We start from the raw sequence: 16,395 nt of genomic DNA on the forward strand, positions 1-16,395 counted from the left end.
TCGGCTTGAATGGACTTAATGAAACAGTCGCTACTGAGCATGCTCTTTGAATGGAGGCGAGCATGCTCTCATTAATCAAATGACAGCAGTTTTATCGGGGAACCTGGATCAGGACTCTGAGGTCCACCCTCATCCTCACCTCCTCCTTTTTGGGCGGTCAGAGAACAGCTGGAGGAACCAATCAGAGTCAGTGACCTCTGATCCAAACATAGTTACAAACACATACACATCCATGTGCGTGTCAGATGTTTGATCACTAATCACGCTAAAAGAAAGCTTTAAGGCTGTAACCGTGGGGATGAGTGTAGTTTCACTGAGTGTATGGATAAACTGATTCCTGACCTGCACCTGCACACAAAAGAAGCCTAATCGGTTCTCTGTGCAAACAGTAATCTGTTAAAATATGATACTTTAAAAGATAAAGAGAAAAACAATCACCTGTGAAGATTTTTTTTCGAAATTAATGTTTGTTTTGTTAACCTGTCAGTCAAGCACTTTTGTGGCAGTTTCGGGCATTAACATGCTATTCCACATCCAGACACTAGAGGGCGTTTATCATACAGGTGGTAAGTGTGTGAAGCAGAAAAATAACTCTTTGTATTGTGAAGCTAACACCGCTCAATGTGTGTGTGCTGTTTCTGTTCTTTACCACGGGTTAGTAAATATGCATTAACATTATTGAAGACTAGAGAGATTACTTACTAAGCTTACTAAGTGGAAAACTTAGTAAAAGAAGTGCTTTGTTATGAGAATTGTGTATGAATTGTGATTTTTGGCTGTAGCTTACTTGATGCTAATGCTAGCAGGCTTGGCTTAATGTAGAATAGTGTGTGTGTGTGTGTGTGTGTGTGTGTGTGTGTGTGTGTGTGTGTGTGTGTGTGTGTGTGTAAGTTAACCTAAACCAAACAAGAAACTGCTGAACTACTGCTGAGCTCAACAGTTTTCATACTATGTGGTATTTTTCTGGCTATGAGAACATTTTTGTACTTTAATGCCGGCTATTAGTTAATGAAGTTACTTTATCATTAATGGTGACTGCCTAGGTTCAACTCAGTAAGAGAGCCCCCCATTAAAAGGAGCATTGCACTTTATATAGTTTGTAGATTGCATTAAAACAGTAAGTTTAAATTATTTTTGTAAAGGAGGTGAAAAAATAATAAAAGAGGTGTCACATTGTCAGTTGATTAAAAAAAAACATATCATGTAAATTGTTTAGTGCCATAACAAGTATTAAAACAGTTAAAAACAAACCAATTTATTATGTTTAACAAATACAGTTAAAAAGGCAGATGGGAGGACAAGTGTGTTTATGTTAATTCATTTTTTAAAAGAATGTGTTTATTGTTGCACTTTGTGGTTGTAATATTATTAATGGACTCAATAAGCCTTTTCATTGTGTTTTGTCAAAGTTGTGGAAATCCTAAGAGATTCATATAGTCTCTACCCCAGGAAAACTATGACCATGTCTTACACTATTACCATGTCTTGTAAGTGGGACTGAAGCAGAAGGCCATTGGTTTACATTCAGTGTAGTAATACCTGCAGCCTGTTCATAGATACTGTTGATAGAAAACGTGTGTCATTTGGTTCCTCAAACAGGGAGTAATTTCACAGCTTCATCGATGACATCGAGCATCATTTTCTGTGCAGAGTAGTGAACAGAGTCGCCGATCAGCCCTGAACCATCACGTTTCATTCTGATAGCAAACGGCAAGCTTCAGATATTTCTGACTGTTTCAGTCTGCAGATGGGAAACCTGACCGATGAGCTCAGATTACAAACACTCAAAACACCAAACCATGCTGGGAGAGTCAGCGCCACACACGGTGCTCCTCTTCTTCTTCTTCTTCTTCTTCTTCTGTGGCCTGACTCATGTCAGTGACTCATTGCTTTCACAGTGGAAAGGACCTGCTGAACACACTCAGGTGTGAATCCTGTGATCAACACTGTGTGTCCAGCTGTTCTTCTCCACATTTAAATCCTGTTTTAAAACCTGGAGCACCCCTACCCTTCACCATTATCCTGCACCTTCGTCTTTCTCATCCTCATCTTTCCGCCTTCAGCATTATTTAAAGGTTAATTTGTCCGGCTGAGCTGCTGTGTCTTTGTTCTGCTGCTCTGACCTTTATGTGGATCTCAGATCTGTTTCTGGTCGTCTGACCAAGGCCAGAGCTTCCTGTTCCTCCTGAATGATCATTTGGATATGAGATAAGTGAGAGGAAGCTGAAACAGCGATCCTGCTGCAGGGAGGTCACTGTGTACTGATCATGGAGGTGATCCAGCATTGAGGTCATTAGTACAAGTCTGGGAAGATCTGCCAGCTGTGTTCATGTTCCCCTGAAGGTCCAGTTTTTAAAGCCTAAGTAAAAGCTGATTTTTGATCACAGTGAGTCCCACTTACCCAACATGTTAACAATGTTAACTATGGTAAACATTCACGGTTTCAGAAACTAGACTACATTTTAGGTCACCTCCAGAGGCCTCAGGGTTCAGGTGTTATTACATGCATGTCCGCAGTACCTCGGTGGAGGTTCAGTTGTATATCTGGTAAATCAGTCCTGACAGGACATGTTGATGTGTCTCTCCTCCTTCAGCTGCTGCTCAGCAGCTTCTTCTTCATATACTATCAGGCCTGAAAGCCTCTGTCAGCACACAGAGAGCTGTTCCTCTAATTTTCAGTCCACTTCTAGTGTCATTTTCATGCCTCAGTCTTTCCTCCCTGTTTCCCTTCATTAAGAACAGCCTCTTGACAGCTGAGAACAATTCTGGCGAGACTTGAGTGAACAGTAGATGATCAGCTGAAGGTCCAGATCATCTCTCAGCTCCTCTGTCAGGTCTTTGCTGGATTTTTTTTAATGACTTTCAGATCCTGTTCATCTGTTGTAGAAAGGTTTAGCCCTCACACTTCTTCTGTACATATTTCTCTCTTATTTTTAGGGACACACTGCACACCATGCTGAAAACCAATTCCAAGTTGTCAGCTAACAGCTCTTGTGGAATCACCTTGTTGTGTTTGTGTGACATGCTGCTAGTAATAAAGAGCCTAAAGACACAATTTAAACCTGGTTCTTTCCTCAGGTGTCTATTATATGCAGACATAACACTGGTTCATCCTTGATTTAGGAGCCTTTTCATGCTTGATTGATTCAGAGGTCAGAGTTCTGTCAGGGTCTGGGTAGTTTTCCACTGCATCGGTTCCTCCCCTCTGGGTGGAGTCTTTGTTTTTCCTCACCTGATGGCAATCACACCGGCAGTATTTATGACCTGCGCACAACTAGTCTTCGCCAGATTATCTGCCAACTTTAGTCAGTTCTCGGCCTCACGTCTGTACCTTGGTGTATCATCGTGTGTACTTACCTTATTCCTCTGTTTTCTCGTCAGCATCTGGAACCCACCTACCAAGTCTCCTCCGTACAAGCTCTCCTGGATTCTGGTTTGCAGCTGCCGGTAACGTCTCCCCTTTCAAACTGCCAGTCTCTCTGGCCTGCCTCCCTGCATTTCACGCAGTACTCACCTGAACCTTTGTCTCCTGTCTTCCCCCTCCAAGCAACCTCCACCTGCAAGCACGTAAGGCAGCCCAGTGTAATTATTCTCGGATTAACAGCTCTCTGTTGGATTCCCGTGACTGCTCTCTCCTCTGTTTCAGTGCCCTGGCCAGCCAAAGTTTCCCCTGCCCAGTCCCTGCACCCAGTCGTCACTGCTATCTAGTCATAGTTTTGTTATGGTCATAGTTTCTCTTGCCTCAGACGTCTAGTTTAATTTCCTTAATAATAGTCTAAGTTTTCTGTTAGCTTCCAAGCGTTGTGAATAAAGACTCTTTTGTTACACCGAGTCCATCCCTTTTCCACGGGCCACTGTGCCGTGGCAAGTTCAGGCACGCAAACTTCTAACACACAAAAAACATTCCAATACAAGGACTGGTCTAAAACAGTGAAAAGCAGCCTTTAGAAAGCTGCAGAGCTATTGCTCAAGAATACTTTAACAATACAGAAAAATCTGGCTGCTTGGATTATAAAGTAATGAGGGGTGGCCCAAGACTTTTGCATACTGTGTTTCAGCCCTTCACTCATTTTTATTTCCAGCATTTGTTCATGTTTTTATGGTGTTTTCATCACTGCTGAGCATGAGTGTGTGTTTCAGCTCTCAGTTTGTTTTGCAGAGGGTGGCCGAGGCCCGGGTGTTTGTACGGGACAGTTAATAAAACACGGCCTGGGAATTGGTCTGTGAAGTGAAGAGCTGCTGCTGTCTGTGTGCTGTTCATGCTTCAGCTACATCACAGACACCCTGAGTCTGCAGAGTCTTGATGAAGCTCAAAGCTGAGATAGAAAAGCTCTCTGTTTTACTCTACATGTTTTTATTGAGTAAACCTAAATCAACACACAGATGAAGCAAAGTCAGCTCCACAACTTAGTCATTTGAGCAGAATAAAGCCCTCTGATTTCCAGATGGACTTCTGAACACCCATGTTTATTACATGTGTGGATGAGATGCTCCCCATCACCATGGTTACCTCTGGTCATTAAGGGGTCTCCCCACTCTGATGAAGGAGGTCATCACATCAGACTGTGATGAAGCTACTTCAGAGACACACAAACTCAGATATCTGCAGGAGTGCTCTGACAGGTGCAGGCAGTTCCACCCACACAGTGGGGTGTCATTACTTTAAAACAAAAGGTGAATGAGCAGCTTCACTGACAGCCTGCAGACAGGCGATGCCTTGGATGCGACGAGCACGAGAACAGGTGAACAAACTGGAGCTTCTCTGATGAATCAGTGGCTCTGGGCTGCATCCTGACTCTTCTTCTGCATCTTTTTAATGAGCTGCCAGACCTCCACCTGTGACATAAAACTCACCTGGCCAAGACCCCCACCCCCAGGGCAGTCACATCCTGCTGGGTATCTGCTGTTACCCCACAGATCAGCTGCTCCCATCAAACAGTCTTTAATCTCTTTATTGTGTTTGTTCAAATGACACAGAAGTTTGCTCAGCTACATTTCATCACCTTCATGCCACAGATCAGAATACTACAAACACCATCTGTCCTCAACGAGCTTCACCACAAAACTGACGGAAACATCCAGGTCCACATGAAGCTCTCTGCTTCAGTCACAAAAACACTGTACAAACAGTCAAAGTAAATTCTTATGAGCTGCAAACTTTAAACACGGAAACAGTCAGATATCAGAAACATGTTTGCAGGTTTTATGCCTCTGGGCTGTAACATCTCCAAACTTTTAAAATAAGAGCACGCACACATTAAAACCTTAAGAAGTCTGAGAGTGTTTGAGTCGAGTTGAGTTCCACGCTGGGGCTTCTTCCTGTTGGATGTTGATCTGCTTTCACGTCTGACAGCAGAGCAGTTTGTGAAAGACGTTCCTGAACTCTGCATTGAAGGCCGTGTAGATAATCGGGTTGACAGCGCTGTTCACATAGCCAAGCCAAGTTACCACGGAGATGAGTGTGGGACCAATGTTGCATGACTGGCACAAAACTTTGGTGACATGGACAACAAAGAACGGAGTCCAGCAGGCCAGAAACACACCTGAGACACAGAGAGAGAGTTTCAGTTCAGTTTTGTTTATATAGCCCAAATAACAACAACAGTTGCCTCAAGGCACTTTATATTGTAAGGTAAAGACTCTACAATAATACAATGAAAACAAAGAAAACCCCAACAATCATATTACTCCTTATGAGCGAGTGTTTTGGCGACAGTGGGAAGGAAAAACTCCCTTTAACTGGCAGGAACCTCCAGCAGAACCAGGCTTAGGGAGGGGCCGCCATCTGCCGTGTTCGGTTGGAGTGAGGAGAGGAAGACAGGACAAAGACTTGTTGTGGAAGTGTGCCAGAGATTAACAATTAGAGCAGGGCGATATGGCCAAAAATATTTATCACGATATATATTTGAAAATTTGCGATAACGATATAACTGACGATATAATTGATGCGAGACAAAATACAACTCCACAACATTACTAGCGCAAAAAGACAACCTTCCATTTATTTTCACTTAAACAAGAAGCTGGTTTTTATGTACATTAAAGCTTTATAAAAATGTAACAGTGCAAATGCAAATTCCTTGCTGAAAGTTTAACCAAAAGGCATTTCCAGTAGAAATGGGCTGACATATCCTGAGCATAACCATGTATAATATCCACTGAAGTTAAAAAGAGGTGCTTTGCAACATTAAACTGCAGTGTGCAGTACGTATTTTTTGGACCATAAGGTGCACGGGATTATAAGGCACATTAAGCGAAACAAAGCAGTCAGATAAATCAAACTTTATTAAACTCATTCTTCTTGCTTCCTCCACTTCTGTACCATTGATTCCTTAATGTTGAATTCTCTGGCAGCTGCTCTATTCCCATGTTGTTGCAGTATATTAATGACTAACCTCTATTGTGGATGGATTATCTCAGTTGTTCTCCTGACTGAAGTTTGGTCCGTTTACAGCATCCTGCCATGCGATTGCATTTGTCTCTAACCATGAAGAACCTTCACGTTCACTTTTATAAGTGGAAAAGTGTTAGTGTTCGTCCTCCAGCTTCACTGTTTATGTTATGCTAACATAGCTGTGTCGCTAGCGATCACGTAGCACATCATTATATACCAGCTAGCCCAACTTCAGTAACCCTACAAACGTCACTGCTGTTTAGTTTCCTGTCTTCATTTATGTTGGAAGTGATAGCAGAGCTGTACGTTTGATTTTTTTCAGAAATCTCTCAGTCAGAACATGCTATATCATGCTTAGGTAACTAGCGAAACTAGCGAGCTAACTTCCGCTAGCTTCCTGCTAACTTCTAACTCCGTTAAATGTAATAACTTTTGTTTTCATGGATGCCTGGAAGTTAAACTTTATAGTTACACCTGGTAAAGCAGCAATGCTGATCGTTTTATTAAAGATGAAAGAATTTAGACAGTTTTTAACTCTAAGTGATGCTGCAGTGTTGTTTGACCTGAAGCATACGGAGTTTAGGACCCAGATTACTCCCAGATTTAAGAGCATCTTAGTCCGACAAATATGACAATAACAACGGCCGCTTGCATGTTCTGCAAAAAAATGTGCTTTGTTGTGTATCTGACGGACAAACACCAAACCAGTTCCACATCACGGAAGTTGCACCATTTTTACAAACCAATTCTGGTTCATCAGTTTCACTCAACAATCGGCCATGTGCGTATGAAAACAAAGGCACTGCGCATGCGCGTTTTACTCCCATTCTATCGCGATATTTCATTTTCCTATCGTTGCCTAACATTATACCGGTATTACCGTGAACGGTATAATATGGCCCAGCCCTATTAACAATGACTATTAAGTTTGAATTTTGAATAAACCTGGTGAATTACATTTTAGGGAAAGAAGTTTAAATTCACAGAGACTCCAGTCTTCCTGCAGACCAGTTTATCCAAAATGACTCCTACCTCTGTTTTTACTCAACACTTGATCTGTTTGATGTTCCTTTGAAGCTCTAATTGCATGTTTTCTCTTTAACTAAATCCTTCACACCACCTTCAGCCTCATGGTTTTGGATGAGCTGTGAGTGTTAAACACTTTGTGGTGTGAATTAAAGCAGTTTCCACAGAGATACAAGAAGAGGTTTCTATTTTTACTGAGATTCACTCAACAAAACATTACGGTTAGTGCAGAGACGTCCAGCAGAGACAGCTCTCGTTTAGATGAAAAGACACAACAACAAGCCGTGCTGATGAGCTTTTGTGTTCACATTTATCTCAATGTCCATTTCTTAATGCAACAACTTTGAACATAATGATGTTTGAAACTGTGTCTGCGCTCATTTGCTTGTTAATAATAGTTGGAAGTTTCTGACAGATTGAATTCTTGTCTGTAAACCTGACTTATGAGACCTGGTTTCTGATGCACTGGCTCTATTTGGGTCGACTGATCCTTCAAAGTTAAGGATGTTGCAGATCAATACACAGTTTGATCACCTCCATCCTCTGATCAGATGTTTCTGTCTGACTTGGGTGGTCTTCTTTTGGCACTGCACAGCAGAGCTCATTTAATGGTTTGATGAAGAAGATGTGCACTCTCCACTAAAACATCAAATGAGGGAATGTTTATGGTGCATTAACAGCAAATATAAAGTTTTTTACACAGTGCAAGTCCAAACCTTAGATCTTGCTTTTACACAGAGAAAGTAAAAACTATTTGAGTTAAGTAAGGTAAAACAGGTTTGGTGTGAATGCACTGTAAGAGCTGAGTCAAAAGAATGTATGTAGACCTTCAAAGCTGTTCTGGCCCCATGTGTTCTAGTTACACTTCTGAGAGCTTTAGTTTTATAGAAATATCTCTGGAAACGTTAGACCTGTTGCTGCTTCAAACCTCCATTTGTATCAGATTTGCACCCACTTCAGAAGTAGACCTCCTTTACACTTGGATCTGCCTCAGAGCTGGGAATACAGTATACAATGAAAAAAAAGAGTTTGCTCAACTTTTTTGTACATAAACTGTAAAGTCAGTATTTGGTGTGACCACCTTTATTCTTCACCAAACCCAAAGCTATCTTAGGCTGTTTTTTCCTAACCTTTCTTTCTTTCAGAACCAGGTACGACTTCAGATCTGGTACTACTCAGACCTACTACTGGCTTAGAACTGGTCTTATTTTCTACCTGTTTGTGTCTTAGACCTGCCACTATTTAAGATCTGGTCCTACTTTAGACCTGCTACTTCAGATCTAGCCCTGCCTCAGACCTGATACTACCTTTGACCTGATCCTGCCTTAGACCTGTTCCTCCCTTAGATCTGGATCTATATCAGACTTGGTCCTACCTTATACCTGTCACTACCTTGTCCTGGTGCCTCACAGTTGGACTGGAGAATCAGCTACAACTATGAGAAGGAAGAACTCTGAGGCTGGTCCTCCCCATAGTTCTAGGCGATTCCTGTCTCAGATTTAGTCCCACCTAAGACCTGGTTGAACTAACACCTGGACATGAGACTCACCTACAACCACGGGCAGGACCTTCATTGCCTTGCGCTCACGGCCGCTGACCCTGCTGGTCTTGCTCTGCCTCCTCCCCTTCTTTTTTGCAGCGCTGCCTTTCAGGCCATTCTCTCGACGGCTGCCACCCTCCCTCCTATCCGTGGGGTCACCATCCGACAGGCTGTCCATTTGAGTCGTCATTGGGTCACTGTCCGCCACCACTGCTATACCATCCTGGTGTTCCTCCATTACCGGTGTCACTGAGGGTGTTGCCATAGACACGGTGGAGGGAGACGTGGGGCTGAGCCCGGGGGGCGCTGTATATACCACTTTTTCTTGACTGCCAGCTGCCGTGGCTTTAGCTCGCCGTAGAGCTGAGCTGAACTGTAAAGAGAAAACTTGCCGACCAGCCCGGCCTGCTTGGGAGCGGCTTCGCCCACTCCAACGCCGCAGGCCTCTAAACATCCAGTAATAGAGGAAGAGCATGACAGGACAAGGCACAAAGAAGGAGCAAACAGACGAGTACACCACAAAGCGATCGTCCTCTAATTTACACACACTCGGGTCACGATCCGGCACCTGATTCAGACCAAAGATGACAGGACTGGCCACACCCAGTGACAGCACCCAGGTCGCTGTGATGAGAGCCAGCTGACGAACACTGAACTGGTTCCTGTTGTACTTCAGGGGGACCACCACTGCGATGTACCTGCAATAGCAGAGAGACAGAGGAGGTTTTAGGTTTATAGGCAAGTATTTGGACTGACTTAAACCAAGAGATTAGTTTTTATACTGATCACAGGGAGAATCAGACCACATATAACAAAATCCATCTCTACAGGCACTCTACAGGGGCAGAATTACCTCAAGAGAGCAGCAACGACTCATCCAAGAAGTAATAAGAGACACCAGAACAACATCCAAAGAATTGCAGGCCTCACTTGCCTCAGTAAAGGTCAGAGTTCATAACTCCACCATAAGTATTGACTAGGCAAAATGGGTCTGAGGTCAAAGAAAAAAACACTGCTGACCAAAAGGAACATACTGGCTTGTCTCAGTTTTGCCAGAAAACATCTCGATGATCCCCAAGATGTGTTTTGGGAAAATATTCTGTGGACTGAGGAGACAAAAGCAGAACTTTTTGAACAAGAGTGTCCTGTTACATCTGGTAATGAAGCATTTCAGGAAAGGAACATCAAACTAACAGTAAAATATGGTGTTGGTAGTGGGCTGTTTTGCTGCCTCAGGGCCTGGAAGACTTGTTGTGTTAAATGGAACCATGAATTCTACCAAAACATCCTGAAGGAAAATGTCTGGGCATTTGTTTGTGACCTCAAGCTAAAACGCACTTGGGTTCTGAAACAGGACAATAATGCAAAACACAACAGCAAGTCCACCTCTGAATGGCTTAAGGAAAACTAAAATGTAGACTTTGGAGTGGCCTAGTCAAAGCCTTGACCTGAATCCAACTCAGATGCTGTGGCATGACCTTAAAAAGGTGGTTCATGCTAGAAACCTTTCCATTGTGACTGGATTGCAATAATTCCACTGTAAAAGTGCCAGTTATTCATTGCAGTTGTCGCTGCTAAGGGTGGCCCAACCTTGTATTAGCATTAGGGGACAATCATTTTTTCACACAGGGCCATGGAGGTTGGGATTTATTTTCCCCTTAATAATAAATACCTTCATTTAGAAACTGCATGTTGTGTTTACCTGCATTATATTTGTTTAATATTTAGATTGGTTTGATGATCTGAAACATTTAAGTGTGACAATCATACAAAAAGTAGGAATTCAAGAAGGGGGCAAACACTTTCAAACCACTGTGTGTGTGTGTGTGTGTGTGTGTGTGTGTGTGTGTGTGTGTGTGTGTGTGTGTGTGTGTGTGTGTACTTTTTTCTGATTAATTCTGGAAAATGTTCTATACTAAGAATCTGGACACTGGATCCCCTCATTAGCTCTCAGGTAAACTGCAGGTGTGGGCAGAATGAGGCTGTATCCAAAATTGTGTGTGTGTATGAGGTGTCACCGCAGCCTCTTATCGGCTCAGAGGCTCTAAATAGAGACTGTAGCACCACTGGTAAAAATAGGTTTGGCGCCTGTAATCTCTGGCATATTTGACTCACTGAATTTCTTTTTCTCAACACTTTGTGTCAGTTGGTTCATTAACAGCTGCTGTCTGTAAAAATCAGGATGAAGTCACGTGTTATCTCATTAATGAGGTGTCAGCAGTGTGACTACAGCGACATGACTGAAATAAAGTTACAATGTGAGAAGAGAAGAAGAGCACACTTTTATTTAACGTGTCTCTTCATTAAAATCTATTAAACTGACTGAGGGACACAGCAGGTCACATGACTCTGTGATGAGGAAATATTTCAATCTCAGACAGTTCAAAATCTTAATTACACCTGCAGCAGATGTGCTAATGATCCTGTTACTTTGACCTGAATCCACAGCTGGACTCACCTGTCTACGCTGATGGCACACAGGTTTAGGATGGAGGCAGTGCACAGCATCACGTCCATGGTCATCAGAGCATCACAGATGTAGGTGCTCAATGTCCAGATCCCCCCCAAGAACTGCACACAAACAGAGAGAGGGCCTTCAGGTAAAACTGGGAGCACACCTAAGCTCAGAGCACACCTGAGCCCAGGCGGCTCAATCACACTGACCTCTGAATAGACGTAGAGCGGCAGCACGAGCACGGCCAACAGCAGGTCAGCCACCGCCAGGCTGATGATGAAGTAGTTGGTGGCGGTTTTCAGAGAGCGCTCAGTGAGCACGCTCAGACACACCAGCACATTCCCCAGGATGATTACCAGGATCAGTGGCACCCCGAGAACCAAGGCCAGGTAGTTGTATTCCTTCAAGTCTGGCTCACCTGGAAGGGCACCAGGTGTCACATTGTCCATGATGGAGGCCCTAAGCACAGCTGCAGGGCTTTGCTCAACATCTGGACATGACACAGTTACTGTGTTATTGCTTCTTCGAAGTAATCTGAGCATTTAAACCAAGTACTCAAAGTAAGGCAGACTTACCTTGCTGCTTCCTGTACCGTCCGTGGTTTCAGGTGAGTTTCAGTGTCAGCACCTATTTGCTTCAGGTCTTTCTCTTTGTTCATCATTGTTGTTTTCTTCTGCAACTGTAAACAACAAACAATAACCTCTTTACATTAATTGTATTCATCCGCAGTTAAAAGTACTCCTGGTGTCTGCATCAGTGCAGGTGATGGGGGGGCACTTGTGTTGCTCTTATTTTGGTGGTTACATAAGGAAGTGGAGCCCGTTTTATTAAATGTCAGCCTATTGTTTGCTGAAGTGTCTCCTCTCAGAGACAATCACATCTTAGAGCCGCTCTCATCCTGCTCTTCATCCTCTGTTACCATGACGACCACCGACCATGGCGGCCAACATTACATGTAAACACACACACACACACTGAGATGTGTGTGTGCTTATTAACGGGCTCGATTTAACCTAAGGTTTTTTTTAATCAGCTGATAGATAATCAGCTGCGATATGTTTCTGAAGGATTTGTGGGCAACTAAGCTAACACGGGACATTTAACCATCATTTAACCATTTACAACAGGTGAACACACGATCATCTGCACACCTGAGACAGGTTTTTTTCACAACTGTTTGTTTCACAAGAGGTGGAGCCTGACCCACCTGACTCAGCAGCATATGAAAACACTGAGTTTGTGTGAGGCTGCCCTCCAACAGCAGCACAGTGAAGTGAGGTCAGGCTCTAACTGTGAACATCTGTGCAGCAGATTAACTATGTTAGGTGGAGGGAGCTGAGCTTGCTTTGTGTTTATGTTCACTGTAATCCTCACAGCAGGACAACGTCCAAGAAAGCTCCTCTTCCTACCTCCACCCAGACTCCCAAACACAGCAGGACGATCAATAATCAATAATGATGAGAAAGAAACACCAACAGCCTGTCTGTCTCCAGCACCTGCTCTCTGTAGGTCCAAGTTAGCATTATTGGGGGCGTGGCCTCTCTGACTGACAGGTGAACCTCTGAACTGTGTGTTGTTGGAGCCTTCTGGAGCATTTGTAATGATGTCACCTGACCAGTAATGTGGCTGCTGTGAGGTTATTGGACTATCTGATGTTACTGATCAGCAGGTGTGTGACTCTGTGAAGGAAAACTGATAACCAGAAAATTACCTAGCTGTCAGCTGGCGTCACAAAAATCTTTTACATACAGTCTGTGAGCTGAGGGGTAAAATAAACACAGGAGTTTAAAATCTGCACATAGGGCATTTTCACTCCTCGCCTCCTAGAAAGGTGCATCTGCATTTGAGCAAAAAACGTATCAAGTTATCGGTCTGTACCTGTGGATCTTTTATCTGAATATAAGCTAATACAGATCAACATCAGTTACCATGGCAATGTAGCAGATAAGGCCCACCATAATTGTTAAAGACCTTCTCCAGCTTCAAGGTGCTAAAGCTTCTTCCAGATGTTCTCAGTGGGGACATCCACACACTGAAACACAGTGCCACCTAGTGCATAACGTCCTCTGGCAGAAATCCTCCTCCTCTCATTAACAAGCGAATAAAAACAATGCTTCACCAATAATAATTGATAAGCTGCTGTCAGATGGTTTTGAGCTAGCTCCTGAAAAGATGTGACAATTTGTGAGAAAAAGCTTCATCAGAGTCACAGAATTGCTCCTCTAAAGACAAGAAACAGGCAAACAGCGCACCCACATGGCTGACTCTATGTGACTGTGACCTTTTTCTGCTGTCATTAGAGAAGCACTAATTTAGTTAAACTTTATTCATACTTATTTGGTTAGCGGCAGCTGGTTCTTCACCATGTAGCTACCACACACAGATTCTCTCTCTCTCTCTCACACACACACACACACATGGACAGGTAGACGGGATGAGTCTGTCATGTTTTCAGCACGCTCCTTTATAAAGATGTCCTGGCAGGTTTGTGATCAACCTGTTGATTGGTTCTTGTTAGGTTTGTTGTGCCAGCAGCACACCTGCGTGTCAGGTAACAGCAGCCAGAGAGAGAGAGGAGGCGAAGAACACTGCGAGGAGCGTCACCTCCAAAATAAGAGATCTTTTTCCTAACAGAGGAGGAGGCGGACATGTTAAATCTCTGCGCTGAGAAACCATAGCAACTGATGTGAAGACGTTTCCACAAGTTAATCAGAGTGTGTCACGGAGGAAGAGTGAGGGCGTGGGCCTCAGAGATGAGCAGAGTATGTGCAGGGAGCAGCTCCAGGTGGATGGACGTGAGAGGATGCAGCGTGGGTTTTCACTCATTGTCTTTGTGTTTTCATGCTTCCTCCGAGCTGCTGCGGTGGCCCTCGCTCTCAGGTTTACGTCTCGTTACCTGAACAGGTACACTAGGCTCACCTGCAAATATCCAAACAGGACCCGACATACCAACCCAAAACCTCCTGGTGAGTCTGTCATAATAAAGACAGCAGGTCATGATGTCACCAGGTCACATGACACAGTCCATAATCCATAATCCATGAATGGGTCATAATTATGTAGCACATCTGTCACATCTGTAATCTGATTAAACTTAGGTCATCTCATAATTTCACAATAAAAGCCTTTCTGATGATTTTTTTTTTAATAAAAACACTAAACTTTATTTATAATTCTTCATTGACAAAATGTACACAGGCTGTCAGCACCACATGATTAAACCAAGTCATCCAATCAGCGAGAGGCGCCGAAAACCGTCAACGAGCCTCAAACCTGCAACCACACACACGATCATCACAGACACGCTTTAACCAACCTCACTCTGAGCCAGCAAAGGGTTAAAAACTCTGAGTGCTGGAAATGAAGCCATCTGAGCCCAGTGTGGAGTCTTCTCAGATAACACACACACACACACACACACGTAGGTTTAATGTTGGTTATGAAATCCAGTTATAAAGCAATGAGATGCTGAATGATATATTTTCGTATAGTCTCTGAGTTAATGCTTCACATAGTTTTGCTCAATGTTTCATAAAATCATCTGCATCGCGTTACATCAGGTGTCGATCCTGATTAAATAAGAGGACATCACTTGTCAGCTTTAAATCCAGTTTATAAACGTCACTCACTGACCGGCCCTCACCTGTGAGAATAATCCGTGGCCTTGCTCAGATCGTTAGCGTTATTTTGTGTGCCTGTAAACGCAGCAGCTACAGCTCTGTGTCTGAAGCGGTTTGTCTGTTTGCCGACATTTGTTGAGAAAAGTTTGTGGTTTTCTGAACTTACGTTGCTCCGCTTCTTTATTGCTAGCTAGATGCTGAGTGTCACCACTGCAGCTTTATGGACATCTGCACCATGAACACAGATCGATGGTGAGAACAGGTCGAGTATCTCTATTCTGTAGCTGGACAGACCACCAGGTGGTAACTAAGGGAATACTAATCCATTAGTTGGTCCAGATCATTCCGGCCCGCTTAACCCACGGTGTTGTCCACCATTTCCACTGGCTGATTCTTCAATCGCCTGCCTTAGAGGTGACAAAGCTTGACCTCAGGCCCCACCCACTGACAGTTATGGAGTTTCCCATCGCTGGTATCGTTCTGGGTTACACCGCCTCCTAAACCTGACCAGAGAGGTTTCGTCTCATAGCTTAAAGCTGAAAAAAATTGGATCCTACATATGGATAACTGAGTGAGCCTCGCATGATGTCACAGTGGTGAGATGAAATCCTGAGGGTCACAGCAAGGAGGAAATCTGGCATTTATAACTGCAGTGTCTCTGCTCATATCATTCGGTGCTTATTTAAAGTTAAACTAAAATGAAAGTAATTTTAAACTAAACCAGTTTGGGCACAATCATGCTACAAGATACAAAAATGGATGTCGTCCTCAGAAGTGAGGTGACCTCACCAGTCATAAAAAAACTCAGCCTGTGGGGGTGCTGTGATGTCAGAGAGGTTTGTGAGCATGATCAGTGTTTTTATGACCGCACACAGAAGTTAAATTTAAAAATTAAAGTGCGGCAGAGAAAACAAACATGTGATGATGACAACATCATTAAAATAATTAAAGGCTGTTCGAGGCGCCAGAGGCAGACTGATGGGATTAACTGAAACCTGCTGCCAGATTCATTCTCAAACATCACGTCAGCTTTAATGCTCGGGTGTAAGCAGATTCACTTCAACTTTATTATGTTACATGATCTAAAACAATTGTGTTATATTTTATTAAATATATTGTGCGATATAATATGATATTATGTTATGTTTATTTTAATCAAAGCCTAACAATATTGTGGACAAAGAAACAAACTCACGTTTCAGAGCTGAAGCAGCATCGTCTGTTCCTCCTCTTCCACTTCTGTGAGTCTCTTTGTTTTGTCTATGATCCAGAGTTTGGTCATCATCCTCCTCCTCTTCCTCCTCCTGTGTGAATATTTTTCTCCTTCTGTGAATCTCTTGCTCCTTCCTCTCTTCACGTC

The 16,395-nt window shown here is 43.3% G+C and overlaps 1 protein-coding gene across 2 annotated transcripts; it reads right to left on the bottom strand.

Annotated features, from left to right (window-relative positions):
• Window positions 1-4,934: 4,934 nt before the first annotated feature.
• On the bottom strand, window positions 4,935-16,395 carry drd4-rs (dopamine receptor D4 related sequence). 2 transcript variants are annotated; one of them, XM_085251378.1, is made up of 6 exons: window positions 16,231-16,395; window positions 11,991-12,094; window positions 11,625-11,905; window positions 11,419-11,531; window positions 8,970-9,658; window positions 4,935-5,543 (listed from the first exon to the last, which is right to left on the bottom strand). In XM_085251378.1, the coding sequence occupies exons 3-6, from the start codon at window positions 11,862-11,864 to the stop codon at window positions 5,341-5,343; spliced, it is 1,245 nt and encodes a 414-aa protein (XP_085107504.1). In that variant the 5' UTR covers window positions 11,865-11,905; window positions 11,991-12,094; window positions 16,231-16,395; the 3' UTR covers window positions 4,935-5,340. The 2 variants fall into 2 exon arrangements, with proteins under 2 accessions (XP_085107504.1, XP_085107505.1); XM_085251379.1 differs by having other exon boundaries at window positions 11,991-12,115.

This window comes from Mchenga conophoros, linkage group LG17 (genome assembly GCF_057382185.1).
Source record: "Mchenga conophoros isolate Kocher_MC1m ecotype Shallow Benthic linkage group LG17, M_conophoros_male_GT1.1, whole genome shotgun sequence".
Taxonomy (NCBI): Eukaryota; Metazoa; Chordata; class Actinopteri; order Cichliformes; family Cichlidae; genus Mchenga; species Mchenga conophoros.